Here is an 18501-nt window from a genome sequence, read left to right as displayed (position 1 = left end):
GAAAGTGTGCATAAGCATCATGTGATTAGTTATAAACGGAACAGGAGTTGTGGCTAAGCATCATGTGATTGGTTATAAACCGAACAGGAGTTGTGGCTAAGCATCATGTGATTGGTTATAAATGGAACAGGAGTTGTGGCTAAACATCATGTGATTAGTTATAAACCGAACAGGAGTTGTGGCTAAGCATCATGTGATTGGTTATAAACGTAACAGGAGTTGTGGCTAAACATCATGTGATTAGTTATAAACCGAACAGGAGTTGTGGCTAAGCATCATGTGATTGGAAATTCCTTTTTCCACTTTGTTTACTAAAAACTATTCTACATATCCCAAACCAATCATGTCCTATTATAACTCTTCTTGGAACATAACTTTTCAAACATAGGGGTTGATAGAAAAACATTCATAATGATTTTAAACAGAAAATTTTCATTAAAGTCTATGGGAATCTTTGTAGATAAATCATGTGAAACATTTTTTTTTCTAAAGGATTGTGATCAACCCCATAATATTCACACTATTTACTAAATGTTTTTTTTTTATAATGCAATATTAAAAGGGGCACAATTACAAAAACAACATGTGAGAAATTCTGATACAAAAGAAAGTGAGAGGCCTGTGTCTAAGGCAGCTTACTATGTAAGTAGCTACTGGTTGCTAAATATACATAAATGTGTCAGAAAAGGCTGGTTTGAGTAGATAACATAGTTAAAGGGACAGTAAACACCTTATGATTACAACAATTTCTTGCAGTCTTCAAATAGGATAACATATCAACAGAGTCTGTACTATTTTATAGCATAGTAACACCTTGTTTACTGCAGTTGTTTTTGCAATGGTCAAACTCCAGCCACCACTTTTCTTATTTGGAGGAGCCAATACAGACTTGCGTCAGAAGATTATAGGGCTTGGCACTGTCATTGTCCTAACAAATTCTCCATGGTTTCCCTTCAGCAGAAAATATGAAATAAACTGCAAATTATAGGAGATATGTGGCAAAGTTAGCCTGCTATGTGCTCTGTTTTTAGGTCTGGAAAATACACAATTTTCAGACTTAAATTATAGGAAAAGGGTGCAAAGTATATAATATAAAGTGTAGTACAGAGTTGTGTTACTGGGCATAATTAAGCATTTTATATTACAAAGTGTTTACTGTCTGTATAATCTCACTGCTAGATATGGCAACAGTTTTTGGTTGTCAAGTTAAAGTGTAAGCTTTTTAGAAAGTTAGTTTTGGAATACCATGTAAAGATATGAACACAGATTGTGTGCAACACTCATATCCATATATTATGCGGGCTGCTGGGTCGTCACCATCATTGTTAGCCACCCAAATATTAAAGAGACAGTCAAGTCCCAAAAACATAATTTATGTAAGAACTTACCTGATAAATTAATTTCTTTCATATTGGCAAGAGTCCATGAGCTAGTGACATATGGGATATACAATCCTACCAGGAGGGGCAAAGTTTCCCAAACCTCAAAATGCCTATAAATACACCCATCACCACACCCACAATTCAGTTTAACGAATAGCCAAGCAGTGGGGTGATAAAGAAAGGAGTAGAAAGCATCAACAAAGGAAATTTGGAAATAATTGTGCTTTATACAAAAAATCATAACCACCATAAAAAGGGTGGGCCTCATGGACTCTTGCCAATATGAAAGAAATTAATTTATCAGGTAAGTTCTTACATAAATTATGTTTTCTTTCATGTAATTGGCAAGAGTCCATGAGCTAGTGACATATGGGATATCAATACCCAAGATGTAGATGTTCCACTCAAGAGTCACTAGAGAGGGAGGGAATAAAAACAGCCATATTCCGCTGAAAAAATTAATCCACAACCCAAAAACATAAGTTTATTTAATTTGAAAGAAAAAAACTTAAATCAAATAGCAGAAGAATCAAACTGAAACAGCTGCCTGAAGAACTTTTCTACCAAAAACTGCTTCCGAAGATGCAAATACATCAAAACCGTAGAATTTAGTAAATGTATGCAAAGAGGACCAAGTGGCCGCTTTGCAAATCTGATCAACTGAAGCTTCATTCTTAAAAGCCCACGAAGTGGAGACCGATCTAGTAGAATGAGCTGTAATTCTCTGAGGGGGGGCCTGACCCGACTCCAAATAAGCTTGATGAATCAAAAGTTTCAACCAAGAAGCCAAGGAAATAGCTGAAGCCTTCTGACCTTTCCTAGGACCAGAAAATAAAACAAATAGACTGGACGTCTTCCTGAAATCTTTAGTAGCTTCCACATAATATTTCAAAGCTCTTACCACATCCAAAGAATGTAAGGATCTTTCCAAAGAATTCTTAGGATTAGGACATAAGGAAGGGACAACAATTTCTCTACTAATGTTGTTAGAATTCACAACCTTAGGTAAAAATTTGAAAAGAAGTCCGCAAAACTGCTTTATCCTGATGAAAAATCAGAAAAGGAGACTCACAAGAAAGAGCAGATAGCTCTGAAACTCTTCTAGCAGAAGAGATAGCCAAAAGGAACAACACTTTCCAAGAAAGTAGTTTAATGTCCAAAGAATGCATAGGCTCAAATGGAGGAGCCTGTAAAGCCTTCAGAACCAAATTAAGACTCCAAGGAGGAGAAATTGATTTAATGACAGGCTTAATACGAACTAAAGCCTGTACAAAACAGTGAATATCAAGAAGTATAGCAATCTTTCTGTGAAATAAAACAGAAACAGCTGAGATTTGACCTTTCAAGGAACTTGCAGACAAACCCTTATCCAAACCATCCTGAAGGAACTGTAAAATTCTAGGAATTCTAAAAGAATGCCAGGAGAATTTATGAGAACACCATGCAATGTAAGTCTTCCAAACTCTATAATAAATCTTTCTAGAGACAGATTTACGAGCTTGTAACATAGTATTTTAATTACTGAGTCAGAGAAACCTCTATGACTTAGAACTAAGCGTTCAATTTCCATACCTTCAAATTTAATGATTTGAGATCCTGATGGAAAAACGGACCTTGAGATAGTAGGTCCGGCCGTAACGGAAGTGGCCAAGGCGGGCAAATGGACATCCGAACCAGATCCGCATACAAAAACCTGTGTGGCCATGCTGGAGCCACCAGCAACACAAAAGACTGTTCCATGATGATTTTGGAGATCACTCTTGGAAGGAGAACTAGAGGCGGGAAGATGTAAGCAGAATGATAACACCAAGGAAGTGTCAGTGCATCCACTGCTTCCGCCTGAACATCCCTGGACCTGGACAGGTATCTGGGAAGTTTCCTGTGTAGATGAGAGGCCATGAGATCTATCTCTGGAAGACCCCACATCTGAACAATCTGAGAAAACACATCTGGATGGAGAGACCACTCCCCTGGATGTAAAGTCTGGCGGCTGAGATAATCCGCCTCCCAATTGTCTACACCTGGGATATGCACCGTAGAGATTAGACAGCAGCTGGATTCCGCCCAAGCAAGTATCCGAGATACTTCTTTCATAGCTTGGGGACTGCGAGTACCACCCTGATGATTGACATAAGCCACAGTTGTGATATTGTCTGTCTGAAAACAAATGAACGGTTCTCTCTTTAGCAGAGGCCAAAACTGAAGAGCCCTGAGAATTGCACGGAGTTCTAAAATATTTATTGGTAATCTCACCTCTTGAGATTTCCAAACTCCTTGTGCTGTCAGAGATCCCCCAACAGCTACCCAACCTGAAAGACCCACATCTGTTGAGATCACAGTCCAGGTTGGCCGAACAAAGGAAGTCCCTTGAACCAAACGATGGTGATCTATCCACCATGTCAGAGATTGTCGTACATTGGGATTCAAGGATTTAATTGTGATATCTTTGTATAATCCCTGCACCATTGATTCAGCATGCAAAGCTGGAGAGGTCTCATGTGAAAACGAGCAAAGGGGATCGCGTCCGATGCTGCAGTCATGGGACCTAAAACTTCCATGCACATAGCCACTGAAGGGAATGACTGAGACTGAAGGTGCCGGCATGCTGCGACCAATTTTAAACATCTCTTGTCTGTTAGAGACAGAGTCATGGACACTGAATCTATCTGGAAGCCTAAAAAGGTGACCCTTGTCTGAGGAATCAAGAAACTTTTTGGTAAATTGATCCTCCAACCATGTTTCCGAAGAAACAACACTAGTTGATTCGTGTGAGATTCTGCAGTATGTAAAGACTGAGCTAGTACCAAGATATCGTCCAAATAAGGAAACACCGCAATACCCTGTTCTCTGATTACAGATAGTAGGGCACCCAGAACCTTTGAAAAGATTCTTGGAGCTGTTGCTAGGCCAAATGGAAGAGCAACAAATTGGTAATGCTTGTCTAGAAAAGAGAATCTCAGAAACTGATAGTGTTCTGGATGAATCGGAATATGAAGGTATGCATCCTGCAAGTCTATTGTGGACATATAATGTCCTTGCTGAAGAAAAGGCAGAATAGTCCTTATAGTCACCATCTTGAAAGTTGGTACTCTTACATAACGATTCAAAATTTTCAGATTCAGAACTGGTCTGAATAAATTTTCTTTCTTTGGTACAATAAATAGGTTTGAATAAAACCCCAAACCTTGTTCCTGAGGAGGAACTGGCATGATTACCCCTGAAGACTCCAGATCTGAAACACACTTCAGAAAAGCCTGAGCTTTTACTGGATTTACAGGGATGCGTGAGAGAAAAAATCTTCTCACAGGAGGTCTTACTTTGAATCCTATTTGATACCCCTGAGAGACAATGCTCTGAATCCAATGATTTTGGACAGATTTTATCCAAAAATCCTTGAAAAACCTTAATCTGCCACCTACCAGCTGAGCTGGAATGAGGGCCGCACCTTCATGCGGATTTAGGGGCAGACTTTGGTTTCCTAAATGGCTTGGATTTATTCCAATTAGAGGAAGGCTTCCAACTGGAAGCAGATTCCTTGGGAGGAGGATTGAGTTTTTGTTCCTTATTCTGACGAAAGGAACGAAAACGGTTAGAAGCCTTAGATTTCCCCCTAGGTTTTTTATCCTGAGGCAGAAAAACTCCTTTTCCTCCAGTGATAGTTGAAATAATAGAATCCAACTGAGAACAAAATAAATTATTACCTTGGAAAGAAAGAGATAGTAATCTAGATTTAGATGTCATATCAGCATTCCAAGATTTAAGCCACAAAGCTCTTCTAGCTAATACAGCTAAAGACATAATATCAAAAATGGCATCACAAATAAAATTATTAGCATGTTGCAGTAAGCGAGTAATGCTAGATATGTCAGGATCCAATTCATGTTGCGCTAAATTCTCCAACCAAAAAGTTGAGGCAGCCGCAACATCAGCCAAAGAAATAGCAGGTCTGAGAAGATGACCTGAATATAAATAGGCCTTCCTTAGATAGGATTCAAGCTTCCTATCTAAAGGATCCTTAAAGGAAGTACTATCTTTCATAGGAATAGTGGTACGTTTAGCAAGAGTAGAAATAGCCCCATCAACTTTGGGGATTTTTTCCCAAAACTCTATAGATTTTGCTGGTAAAGGATACAATTTTTTAAACCTTGAAGAAGGAATAAAAGAAGTACCTGGCTTATTCCATTCCCTAGAAATCATATTAGAAATAGCCTCAGGAATAGGAAAAACTCCTGGGGAAACCACAGGAGGTTTAAAAACAGCATTTAAACGTTTATTAGACTGAACGTCAATAGGACTGGTTACCTCAATATCCAAAGTAATTAACACTTCTTTTAATAAAGAACGCATATACTCTATTTTAAATAAATAAGTAGATTTGTCAGTGTCAATGTCTGAGGAAGGATCTTCTGAATCAGATAGATCCTCATCAGTAGAGGATAAATTATTATGTTGCTGGTCATTTGAAATTTCATTAGCTAAATGAGAAGTTTTAAAAGACCTTTTACGTTTATTAGAAAGTGGAAATGCAGACAAAGCCTTCAGAATAGAATCAGATACAAATTCTTTAAAATTTACAGGTATATCATGTACATTAGAAGTTGAAGGAACTGCAACTGGCAATGAACTATTACTGATGGAAACACTATCTGCATGTAAAAGTTTATCATGACAACTATTACAAATGACATTTGGTGGAATAATTTCTACACTTTTACAACAAATGCCCTTAACTTTGGTAGAACCGATGTCAGGCAGCAATGTTCCAGCAGAAACTTCTGAGGCAGGATCAGATTGGGACATCTTGCTCAATGTAAAAGAAAAAACAACATATAAAGCAAAATTATCTATTTCCTTATATGACAGTTTCAGGAATGGGAAAAAATGCAAAAGCATAGGCCTCTGATAGAGAAAAAAGCAAGAGGCAAACATCAATGGGGTATTGAAATAATGAAAAAAATTTGGCGCCAAGTATGACACACAACGTAACAAACTTTTTTAACAAAAATAACCGGAAATGACACACTCTCGTCACTAATGACGCCGCCGTGTGAAAGGTCTCGGCGTCACGTATGACGCCGGAGATGACGAAGTTGCGTCATAAATGTCTTTTTCCACAGCAAAAAAATGTTCGCGCCAAGAATGACGCAATAAAGTTTAGCATTTGACGCACCCGCGGGCCTAATACCCGCAATAGCAAGAAAGTAGTCAATTGAAAAAAAGACTAAACCCCAGGTAAGAAATAAATTTCTTAAAATGTTTAAAAATTCCCCAAATATGAAACTGACAGTCTGCACATGGAAAGACATGAACCTGACTCATGGCAAATATAAGTACAATACATATATTTAGAACTTTATATAAATGCATAAAGTGCCAAACCATAGCTGAGGTGTCTTAAGAAATAAAAAACATACTTACCAAAAGACACCCATCCACATATAGCAGATAGCCAAACCAGTACTAAAACAGTTATTAGTAGAGGTAATAGTAAATTGAGAGTATATCGTCGATTTGAAAAGGGAGGTAGGAGATAAATCTCTACGACCGATAACAGAGAACCCATGAAATAGACCCCCGTTAGAGAAATCATCGTATTCAATAGGTGATACTCCCTTCACGTCCCTCTGACATTCGCTGTACTCTGAGAGGAATCGGGCTTCAACAATGCTGAGAAGTGCATATCAACGTAGAAATCTTAGCACAAACTTACTTCACCACCTCCATTGGAGGCAAAGTTTGTAAAACTGAATTGTGGGTGTGGTGAGGGGTGTATTTATAGGCATTTTGAGGTTTGGGAAACTTTGCCCCTCCTGGTAGGATTGTATATCCCATATGTCACTAGCTCATGGACTCTTGCCAATTACATGAAAGAAATACACTTTCATGATTTAAATAGGGCATGTAATTTTAAATAACTTTTCAATTTTCTTTTATCACCAATTTTGCTCTGTTCTCTTGGTATTCTTAGTTGAAAGCTAAACGTAGGTGGGATCATATGCTAATTTCTTAGACCTTGAAGGTCGCCACTAAAATAAATGCATTTTGACAGTTTTTCACCACTAGAGGGTGTTAGTTCATGTGTGCCATATAGATAGCATTGAGCTCATGCACGTAAAGTTACCTAGGAGTCAGCACTGATTGGCTAAAATGCAAGTCTGTCAAAAGAACTGAAATAAGGGGGTAGTCTGCAGAGGCTTAGATACAAGGTAATCACAGAAGTAAAACATATAATATTATAATTGTGTTGGTTTATGCAAAAATGGGGAATGGGTAATAAAGGAATTATCTATCATTGAAGCATAAGAACAATCATATAAACAGTATGTTCAAATTCTGTTATTGGAAGCGGCAGGCTGGCATATAAGAATCAAGCACTCTGGGGGCAAGGTCTGGAGTGCATAGTTTAATTGTGGAAGTTTTTAGGAACCACTAGTGGGACAAGGGTTTGAAAGAAACCGCAGAACATAACTTCAAACCCATGCAATCTCCTCAGAATACAGGATTGTTTGGAGCTCTGATGGATGTGTACACATTTTACTTCAAGGCGGGATTTATACCTAGTCTTTCTATCCCTGTTCTGACCACAGACACAATGAAGGCTCCCAGAAACATCAGTTATGAAGCATAACCTGTCCGCCTGCTCTGAGGAGGCGGACAGACATCACCGCAATTCAACCCGATCAAATACGATCGGGTTGATTGACACCCCCCTGCTAGAGGCCGATTGGCCGCAAATCTGCAGGGGGCGGCATTGCACCAGCAATTCACAAGAGCTGCTGGTGCAATGCTGAATGTGGAGAGTGTATTGCTCTCCGCATTCAGCGAGGTCTGTCGGACATGATCCACTATGTTGGATCACGTCCGACAGGCCTTTCATAAATAGGCCCCAATGGGTGAAATATGCAGAGTAGACAAACAAGAAATAGTATTTGAAATAGATAGAAGAGGAATCTGGTAGCAGTAAGGTATGGCACAGTAGGATAGCACAATTAGAAGTTAACTCTGCTAATGTTAATATATTTTTTTTAAAAATATTCAGTTTTTTTATTTCCTTCTACTAATTAGAATTTTTTCATGTAATACAGAACAGCTCATCAAATAATAAAAAAGAGAATATTCAGGATTTTAATGACACTCCGGTGTAGCCAGATAGTGTCCTTTTTCTCCCTGCTCTGATGTTCAGAATGATTTGTTTTATGGAGTTGAGTACCCCATTCTGTTAGGAACACGGTTTTCAATCTTGCACACAACCACACACTGGGAGCACATTGGGGTACTGAGAATACAAGAGAGATCCCTACAAAGGTTCTACTGGGCTTGGATATTTGCCTTCATCACAGAGTACTGCTCTTCTTTCCTCAGTAGGGTAGCAGTGTACAGACCTTTTGAAGGCATATGCCAGGCCAATAGTTTTAATATCAATAACAGAGGTGTAACTGGTGAAATCAGCAAGGGGGCATCAAAATATACTGATATTCTCTGACTACGCCACTAAATGCTAAGAAGCTTTACCTTAACTAAAAAATCTACAAAGTCAGCAGCCAAGGAACTCATGTTTATGTTTAGCAGGGCAGGCATTCTAACGGAAACTTTGACCAATCAGGGTCCTCCATTTATGTTCTAGGTTATGAAATAGTTGTGCAAACTTCCCCAAATTAAACATCTTAAAACTTAAATTTTATCATTCGCAGACTGACAGATTTTAGTAGAACAATAAAACCCAACAAGTACAATAAGAAGAGTAGTTGACAAAGATGGAAGGAAACTCAGATTGCTTGTTATCTTATTTAGGGCCAGATTATGAGTGGAGTGGTATTTAACGCTTCCGCTCACTTCGATAACTCCGGTAGAAGTAAATTTAACCAGAGGCGTGGTAATCATTCTAGCGTAAATTGTGATTGCGCTCAAACCTTTGTACTTACTTTTAACTTGTAATATTGGCGCTACACCCGATGCTCAAACACCAGCGATAAACCCCACTCATAATCTGGCCCTTAATGTATTACATTTGTTAAGGAGTTGTATAAGATTATATGCAACCATATCCTGCATGTAGTATCAATGTAAGGTCTTTAAATGATTCAGTACAAATTGTGATTACTTACTGATTACTTACTGATTTTTGAGTATGATGCCATTGTGACACACAGTATCTTCACTGCTATGTTAAAGTTCTCAGGTTCAAATCCCACTCAAGGCAGTTAATTATTTTTAACAATCTTGTAAGTATGTAGTGTGTGTGGTTTTTATATATAGAAATGTACAGGTAGCCCTCAGTTTACGCCGGGGTTAGGTTCCAGGAGGAATGGTTGTAAATCGAAACCGTTGTAAATTGAAACCCAGTTTATAATGTAAGTCAATGGGAAGTGAGGGAGTTAGGTTCCAGGACCCTCTCAAAATTTACATAAGTAACACCCAATACATTATTTTTAAAGCTTTGAAATGAAGACTTTAAATGCTAAACAGCATTATAAACCTAATAATATAGATTGTATCATCATCAAACTAAGTTTAATGAACAAAAACATTTTTTTACTTGCATTTTTCTGCAATCAGTTCTCTGCATTGTTAGCATGTTAGATAATATTGGGTCTACACCTATTCTATGCATTTCAATCTGCAGTTAGGCACCTTCACCTCAAGCAGCTGGACAGGAAGATAATAGGGAAGTGGCTGCTCGATAGCAGTATACTCGCAACAGGGGCACAGCACAGATTCACTATCTATATGGTATCCGACATACATCTATCATCACCTATCAGGTGAACCAGTGGTTATAGTCCCGCTACAATAACAGAATAGTAACTCACTATAGTGGGTTATATTACTAAGCAGCTCCTTTAGGGAGGGCCAATCTTTATTATAGCAATTGCAAGGGATCTATACACTACATCCAGCCCTCATCAATGTATTTCAATTAAATTTTGGCTCCTAAGTGTGTGTTTTCCAACTTTAACTATGCTCTTAATAAAGGTTAAATTTTATTGCAATTTCTGATTTTGTCAAATTCTAAGTGTTTTTGACATGGTGTTTTTGACCTTCTATATAGTATTCCCTCTGTGGGTAGTACCATTGTTATGTAACCCCGTGTGTGCTATACATGTAGTCTTTCTCAAGAATAGTTTGGTTCAGCCTTTGTCAATTGTTCAAGTGCTCGATAGCTAATGTCTGTTCTGTGTACACAGATCAATTTCAGACCTGTTAAAGGTATATTAAACCCAATTTTTTTCTTTCATGATTCAGATAGAGAATACCATTTTAAACAACTTTTTAATTTTCTTCTATTATATACTTTGCTTTATTCTCTTGATATTCTTTCCTGAAAAGCATATCTAGATAGGCTCAGTAGCTTCTGATTGGTGGCTGCACATAGATGCCTCATGTGATTCGCTCACCAATGTGCATTGCTATTTCTTTAACAAAGGATATCTAAAGATTGCACCAAATTACATAATAGAAGTAAATTGGAATGTTGTTTAAAATTGTATTCTCTATCTAAATCGCGAAATAATTTTTTTGGGTTTAATGGCCCTTTAAGTTGCATAACTTTGCTGCAAAACAAGCGGACGGCTCCACCTACTGGCTATTTTAATTAGTTCACTTTGTTTTCCAAAGCTTTTCAATAGCAGTCACATGACTGGAAAAAAAAGGTTGTTATTCTGAAACGGCACAAATTGAACCGGCATAAACCAAGGGCCACCTGTATTGGTTTGTATACACAATGCCTTGCAGTTAAGGACATTTTTATTCCTGGTATTTAGTAAGAAAAAGGCCACAAATCTTATATTAAAGCAAAAAAGCAGCAAAATTCTAGGTTTAAGCACTCTCGTATGCGATATTTAGACAATGTACATAATGCGGTAGGAGCACAGAGTTTAAGTTTGAAGTTCTAGTAAGAAAGATGAATCAGGAAAGATTTTTCTTGTGATTTAGAAAACAAACTATGGCATTATATATATAATTTAATAAAATTACATTTAATAGATAGATGATAAAAATGTACACAACCATTCCACATAAAAGTAGACACACACATTTGAATGGATTTAACATACTGTTTTGGGGATCAGGTTTCAATTCAACTCACACAGTACGCTGGGAACTATATTACAATTGTTGGAATTATAAGACTTTTTATATGTCTTCTAGCAAATCTTGATAAATGTAATAAGTTACTCCTCTTTATAAAATGCCCACATTCAAGAAGAGATATTAGTCAATCAAGTAAAATTGAGGTTTATGTTTAAGGGCCCTGCAATTTTTAGACTAGTGAGCCTGCACTACCTTTGTAGGGGGTTAAACAAACAGTAGAAGCACCAATCAGGAGCCACAGAGCACTGTTGGTCAGCAGCAGAAACCTCCACTCATCCAAACAACAGCGCAAGTTACACTGGTGAGTTGTGTAACTGGTTCTGCTGAGTGGATCAGTGTAGATTTCCACTCAGGACCTGCAGGGCTCTGCTAGTCCATATATGTGTGTGTATGTAAGTGGAGAAGTGGCACACACCATCCGTATAACAAGCAAAGTCCAGAACACACACCTGGCAAAGTGTGGCATGACATGGGCTCCATTTGAAAAAGGTTTGCATCTGAACCGAAAAGTTATAGGTTAAGGCCCTCTTGTTTATACGTTTGTGGATTAAAAGGCTTTTGGTACCAAGCTCCCTGCTTATTTCTGGACTTTACTTGTGTGTGCATATATATATATATATATATATATACACACATATACATACATATACACACACACACACACATATATATATATATACACAGTATATATATATATATATATATATATATATATACACATACACACATACATACACACACACACACACATATATATATACACAGTATATATATATATATATATATATATATATATATATATATATATATATATATATATATATATATATATATATATATATATATATATATATATATATATATCAGGGACACTAACCTAAGAATCTACAACATGCTCCAACAAATAAGAGCATGCCATTTCTTGACTGTTGGGGCCCTTTTATCTGATTTTAGGAAGATAAATGGCTATTATGTAGAGAGAAGCAACTTATATTAACTGTATTGTGTGTTTCTGTGCCTGTAGAAAGTTCTGGGACATACAAAGTGGAAACTTACCCTTCGTTCCTTATCACCATACTCAATGCCAAGAGTATCCATGGCACGAACAATGGCTGCCAGAGATTGGATAGTGTTGCTATAAACCACAGGCTTGTACTGCTTGACATCCTCTCCTGAGAATCCATCCTCATGAATAATCCTATAATGAATAGGTAAAAAAAGAAATATGAGGGAAATAAACACACTAATGTCCACCTCTAAACATATAGAAGGGAATATCTTTTTGTTAAATACACCAGTAAATCAGATAAATACTAATGCTGAGGGCACATTATTTTAAAAAAAAAACTTAAAGGGACATGAAACCTACATTTGTTCTTTCATGATTTAGAAAGAGCATGTCATTTTTTTATTGTTCAGCATAATAACTTCCAACATTTTGTTTTCGCCATACAAGGCCCATCTTAACATCAACAAAAAATTAAGTCAAAACTTGACTATCTTAATGATAGAACCTAAATTAGCAAAATCTGGGTTAGCCATTAACAGTACAATGATAATATTGACATAAATTAGGTCCTAACTATGCCAAGTTCAATAATTTATCAGATATGGACATAGATGACTTTTACACTACTAATTTTCCTTTTCCAGCTTAATTATTTCTATTTTATTAATATTTTATAGATAGAGAATTTAGGAAAATTGAGCCAGGTTAGGATTAGTCAGCCAATATAAGATTACATTCAGCTGAATTTTATCTCTATAGAGGAGCTCCCCAGCCCCTACAAGAATAAAGAAAAAAAGAACAAGGTAAAACAACATACATAAGGGAGAAAGAAAGAAAAAAAAAAAAGGGAGAAAAAGAAAAAGAGAGGGGGAAAGAGGAAGGAAACACCCCCCCCGTTCACTCCCCCCGCCCATCTAAAGTATTATATTTGGCGAGATCTTGATGAAATGCCCTTAGAACAACTTGTTGGGTCAGTTCTCAGTTACTTAGTTGTTACCAGGAACCTAGAAGTATCAATTCAGAGTTTCTGAAGGGGAAGATCAGATCATTGACCTCCATGTCAGGCAGTGACCTAATAAACACTGACCATTTACCAAAGAAATTTTTGATATCGGATTTGTTGTCTAGGTTGGGATCTCTTTGTTCTAGTAAACATTGTTTTTTTAGACAATTTTTAATTTCTGGGATGGTTGGTGTTGCTCTCAGCTTCCAGTTTTTAAAAATAAGATATCTAGTTGCCAATATAGACAGAAAAATCACTTTTTCATTTGTATGTTGTACCAGGCCAAATATGATTTGTGAGTGTGTTAGAACCACCAGAGGAATCTTGAGAGTTTTACTAAGCCAAAACTCAAGTTTCCACCAGAGATGCCTTATTTTGGGACATTCCCAGATCATGTGCATTAGATCGGCTGCCGGGAACGAACATTTTGGGCACTTTTTGAAGTCAAGGTTACAAATTTTACTGCCTTTTTTGGGGGGAAAGTACGAATTGTGAATGAGTCTAATATGCATCTCCCGCCATGTAGCTGACAAAGTGGCCTGGGCCACTTTCTGAATTGATAGTTGGACGGATTCAATATCGATGTTAGAGTGAGGTATCATCTGGTTCCACAGTGAGGTAATTTTCTCTAGCTCCGATTCACCTTTACTAGAATTGATCAGTTGGTAACATAGGGAGATGGATCTATGTCCATTTTTAAACAATGTTAACCAACTTTCCAGTTTGCCCAGGGACCAAGACCAGCCTGCTTCTTTCATGAGCTCTGTAAGAAAATGTCTGCTTTGCAAATATGCATAAAAATCCTTATTGTTTATTTTGAAGTCTTTTTTTAATTCCTCAAAAGATTTAACACATTTTCTCTTTATATCAATGAGATGTTGCACCCTGTTCAGGCCCTGATTATGCCAGGTCTTAAATGGTGCAGAGCTCAGGCCTGCAGGGAATTTCGGGTTACCCAATAATGGCAAATGCTGTGAAACTTTGCAGTTTAAAGACAGAAGTTCCCCCACCTTCCACCATGCCTTTAACGGGTTTGAGAAGGTTTTGAGTATTTTAATTTCTCTTGGTAGATCTTTGGGTGGACAATGAATTAATGCTAAAGGGAGATAAGGGTAGCATATGGTTTCGTCTAATATGTTATTTGTAACATAGTCGCTATGGGAAATCCAGTCTGCCACCACTCGCACAAGGAAAGCAAGATTATATAAGCGGATATTGGGGAGTGCAAGACCGCCATTCTCTTTCAAAAGGGACAATTTGTTTAAAGAGATCCTTGGTTTTTTTCCCTGCTATATGAATTTACTAAGTGCACTGTTGAGTATTCGAACATCCTTTTCCAGTAGAATTAATGGGGTATTCTGGAGTATATATAGAAGCTTAGGCAGTAAAACCATTTTAAATAGAGCTATCCGACCAGAAATAGATATTGGGAGGCACTGCCAACTTCTCAATTTCTCCCTTATGTTTGTTAAGATTGGAGTAATGTTGAGGTTGTATAGTTCCCCTGGTATAGAGGGAATAAGAATTCCTAAGTATTTAAGGGAATCTTTCACCATGCTAAAAGGAATGTTGGAAGGGGAGTTATTATTTTTTTTGAGCCATAGCAGCTCTGATTTTGCTTCGTTGATCTTATAGCCCGAGAAAGATCCAAACCGAGTGGCGATGTCCAGAAATTTCGGTATACTGGTTTGAGTATCAGAAAGATATAGTAAGACATCATCCGCATAGAGAGCAATTTTTAAGGTCTGATCACCTATTTTAATTCCTGGTAATTGATGTCTGACCATGATTGCCAGGGGTTCGATTGAGACGTCAAAAAGCAAGGGGAAGAGAGGGCACCCCTGTCGAGTTCCCCTTCTAAGAGTTACCTGTAATGGAGTAATGTTGAGGTTGTATAGTTCCCCTGGTATAGAGGGAATAAGAATTCCTAAGTATTTAAGGGAATCTTTCACCATGCTAAAAGGAATGTTGGAAGGGGAGTTATTTTTTTTGAGCCATAGCAGCTCTGATTTTGCTTCGTTGATCTTATAGCCCGAGAAAGATCCGAACCGAGTGGCGATGTCCAGAAATTTCGGTATACTGGTTTGAGTATCAGAAAGATATAGTAAGACATCATCCGCATAGAGAGCAATTTTTAAGGTCTGATCACCTATTTTAATTCCTGGTAATTGATGTCTGACCATGATTGCCAGGGGTTCGATTGAGACGTCAAAAAGCAAGGGGAAGAGAGGGCACCCCTGTCGAGTTCCCCTTCTAAGAGTTACCTGTAAAGAGACAATATTATTCACAATCAATCTTGTGTTTGGTTCTTTATATAAATTAGTGACAAATCTCAGGAACTCTCCCTTAAACCCAAAATTAGTTAGTGAAGTAAACAAATGATCGAAATGAATTGAATCGAATGCTTTTTCTGCATCTATTGAGACGATGGCTAGGTCAGGGACGCCCTCCTCCCCCCGGCTTCCCAGCGCCTCCATGGTCCTAAAATATTCAGTTGTAACCAGGGCCTCTCTGATTTTTGCAGAGGAGTTTCTTTTGTAAAGAAACCCAGCCTGATCTGGGTGAATGATATTAACTAGTGATGACTGCAGCTGTCTAGCAATAATGGAGCATAGGATTTTGTAATCTACATTTAAAAGGGCAATAGGCCTATATGATTCCTTAAGGGAAGGGTCCTTCCCACCCTTCAAAATTAGAATAGTGTTAGAAGCCGAGAAAGAGGTGGCTACTGGATCTCCCTTAACATACATGCTATTGTAAAGATTGTTAAGATAAGGAGCAATCTCATTGTTCATGATTTTGTAAAACTTGTTCGGCAAACAATCTGGGCCTGGTGTTTTATTTGGGGGGAGATCTGTAATGGTCTTTACAATTTCCGTTTCCAATATTGGGGCATTAAGCGTGTCAATCATGTCAGCTGAGATTTTAAGATAAGAAATTTCACTCCAGAATTGCGTCGCCCGAGAGATTCGAGGCCCTATAAGAGTACAGATCCTGATAGTATCTGACAAATGCTTCCGCAATCTCTTCAGATTTCTTAAGAGACACGCCGGCCTTTTGTACGTTTTTCAATGAAAGATGACTTTTTCTCCTTTTTAACCAAATTGGCCAAAAGTTTACCCGATTTATTTCCAAATCTATATAGTCTGGCTTGAAGTTTTAAGTCTCTCTGTATTTCCTGATAAACCGTGAAAGTGCCTCTAGCGCTCTTGGCTCCGATGTATTTTTCCAGCAAAAAAGAGTTGTAGGAGTTAATAACTGCGTTAGTAACTTCCTTTTCTCTTAACTTTATTTTTCTGATTCTCAGAGCACTATAAGCTATTATTTCACCTCTGAGAACTGCCTTTGCGGCTTCCCAGAAAACACGAGGAGAATCTATATGAGATTGATTATGTTTTACATAATCAGCAAACTTAAGTTTGAGCCAATTTCTAAACTTCAGATCAGAGGCGAGAAATGAAGGAAAGAAAAAACGTGTTGATCTGTTTTTAGACTGATTTAATTGAAACTCCAGATAAATTGGGGCATGGTCTGACAAAAAAATAGGAAGAATACCTGTCCTTACTTCTGACCTACATAGATTATTATTAACGAGGAATAGATCGAAGAGCATGTAATTTTAAACAACTTTCTAATTTACTTCTTTTATCTAATTTGCTTCTTCTCTTTATATCCTTTGCTGAAAAGCATATCTAGATAGGCTCAGTAGCTGTTGATTGGTGGCTGCACATAGATGCCTTGTGTGATTGGCTCATCCATGTACATTGCTATTTCTTCAAGAAAGGATATCTAAAGAATTAAGCTAATTGGATAATAGAAATAAATTGGAATGTTGTTTAAAAATGTATTCTTCACCTTAATCATGAAAAAAACATTTTGGGGTTAGTGTCCCTTTAAGTGTACAATAAAGCACTGCATTTATAAAGCAATAAATATACATTTATAGCATATAATATGGAGTTCCCTAAGCCAGGGTTAGACAAATCCCTAGTGTCAAAAAAGAAGGGATCTCAAAATGTTACTTCTGGCTATTTACTTTATAAAATGATTCTACATATATTTTTAAATAAATTCTATCTGTGGCTAAAAACTAAATTTGAGGCTTGCTTCTCAATATCATAGGTAACCTAGATTAGCCAACGACAGCCTAAACATATAGTGGGTGCCTTCCTGATTCAAATTTTTCTACATTTCCTTCGCACTTCATATCATAAATCATATCATATATTAACTTTAAACACAAACTATCATCATATTCTATAAGCTGAGGAACTACTGCTGCAAGCAACACACAACCAGATTCCCCTCCCTTTCCACCCAAACCTTTGCATTAATTATTAATTATAAAGGACACCACATTTTACAGAGTGCATGAATGGAGCAGCTCAAATTACAGGAAACTAGTCCATCAGCTCCCTGGGTTAAGAGGTTTTATAAATATGGATTAAATGGCCACAGTTAAAGTGCTCTTATACCACTTAAAATGTCAATCTCAGAATTATAGCTATTTAGAGACGTAGTAGAAACCAAATCTAATTGCAGCCAGTGTTCAGGACACTAACTTACAAACTAGACTTGCAAGTTCTTTATTTAATAACATAAGTAAAGGTGGCGAAAGATACACAAGGAGATGCGCTGGGTAGATGTCATCTTGTAATAATATAAGGTCATTCCCAAATATGTTACCATCACAGAAAAAAGGCCATACTTTTAAATGTTTAACCTTTCTGCCTCTCGCTCTCTCTTTTAGCATCTATCTCTTTCTATCTCCATCTATCTATAATTATTGGCATCTATCTCTTTCTGTCTATCTATCTCCATCTATCTATAACTATTGGCATCTATCTCTTTCTATCTCCATCTATCTATAACTATTAGCATCTATCTCTTTCTATCTCCATCTATCTATAACTATTAGCATCTATCTCTTTCTATCTCCATCTATCTATAACTATTAGCATCTATCTCTTTCTATCTCCATCTATCTATAACTATTGGCATCTATCTCTTTCTGT

At 37.3% G+C, this 18501-nt stretch overlaps 1 protein-coding gene across 2 annotated transcripts in view; it reads right to left on the bottom strand.

Moving 5' to 3' along the window:
* The window catches only part of GNAO1 (G protein subunit alpha o1), a 471718-nt gene that overhangs the window by 284744 nt on the left and 168473 nt on the right, over nucleotides 1–18501 (bottom strand). For both annotated transcript variants that reach the window (XM_053700323.1, XM_053700322.1), the window contains exon 3: nucleotides 12531–12672. In XM_053700323.1, coding sequence (XP_053556298.1) covers nucleotides 12531–12672 — 142 coding nt within the window. The remainder of the gene's footprint in view (nucleotides 1–12530; nucleotides 12673–18501) is intronic.

This window comes from Bombina bombina, chromosome 1 (assembly GCF_027579735.1).
Source record: "Bombina bombina isolate aBomBom1 chromosome 1, aBomBom1.pri, whole genome shotgun sequence".
Classification (NCBI taxonomy): Eukaryota; Metazoa; Chordata; class Amphibia; order Anura; family Bombinatoridae; genus Bombina; species Bombina bombina.
The sequence above is the reverse complement of the archived record's forward strand: the minus strand, read 5'-3'. Positions and strand labels throughout refer to the sequence as shown.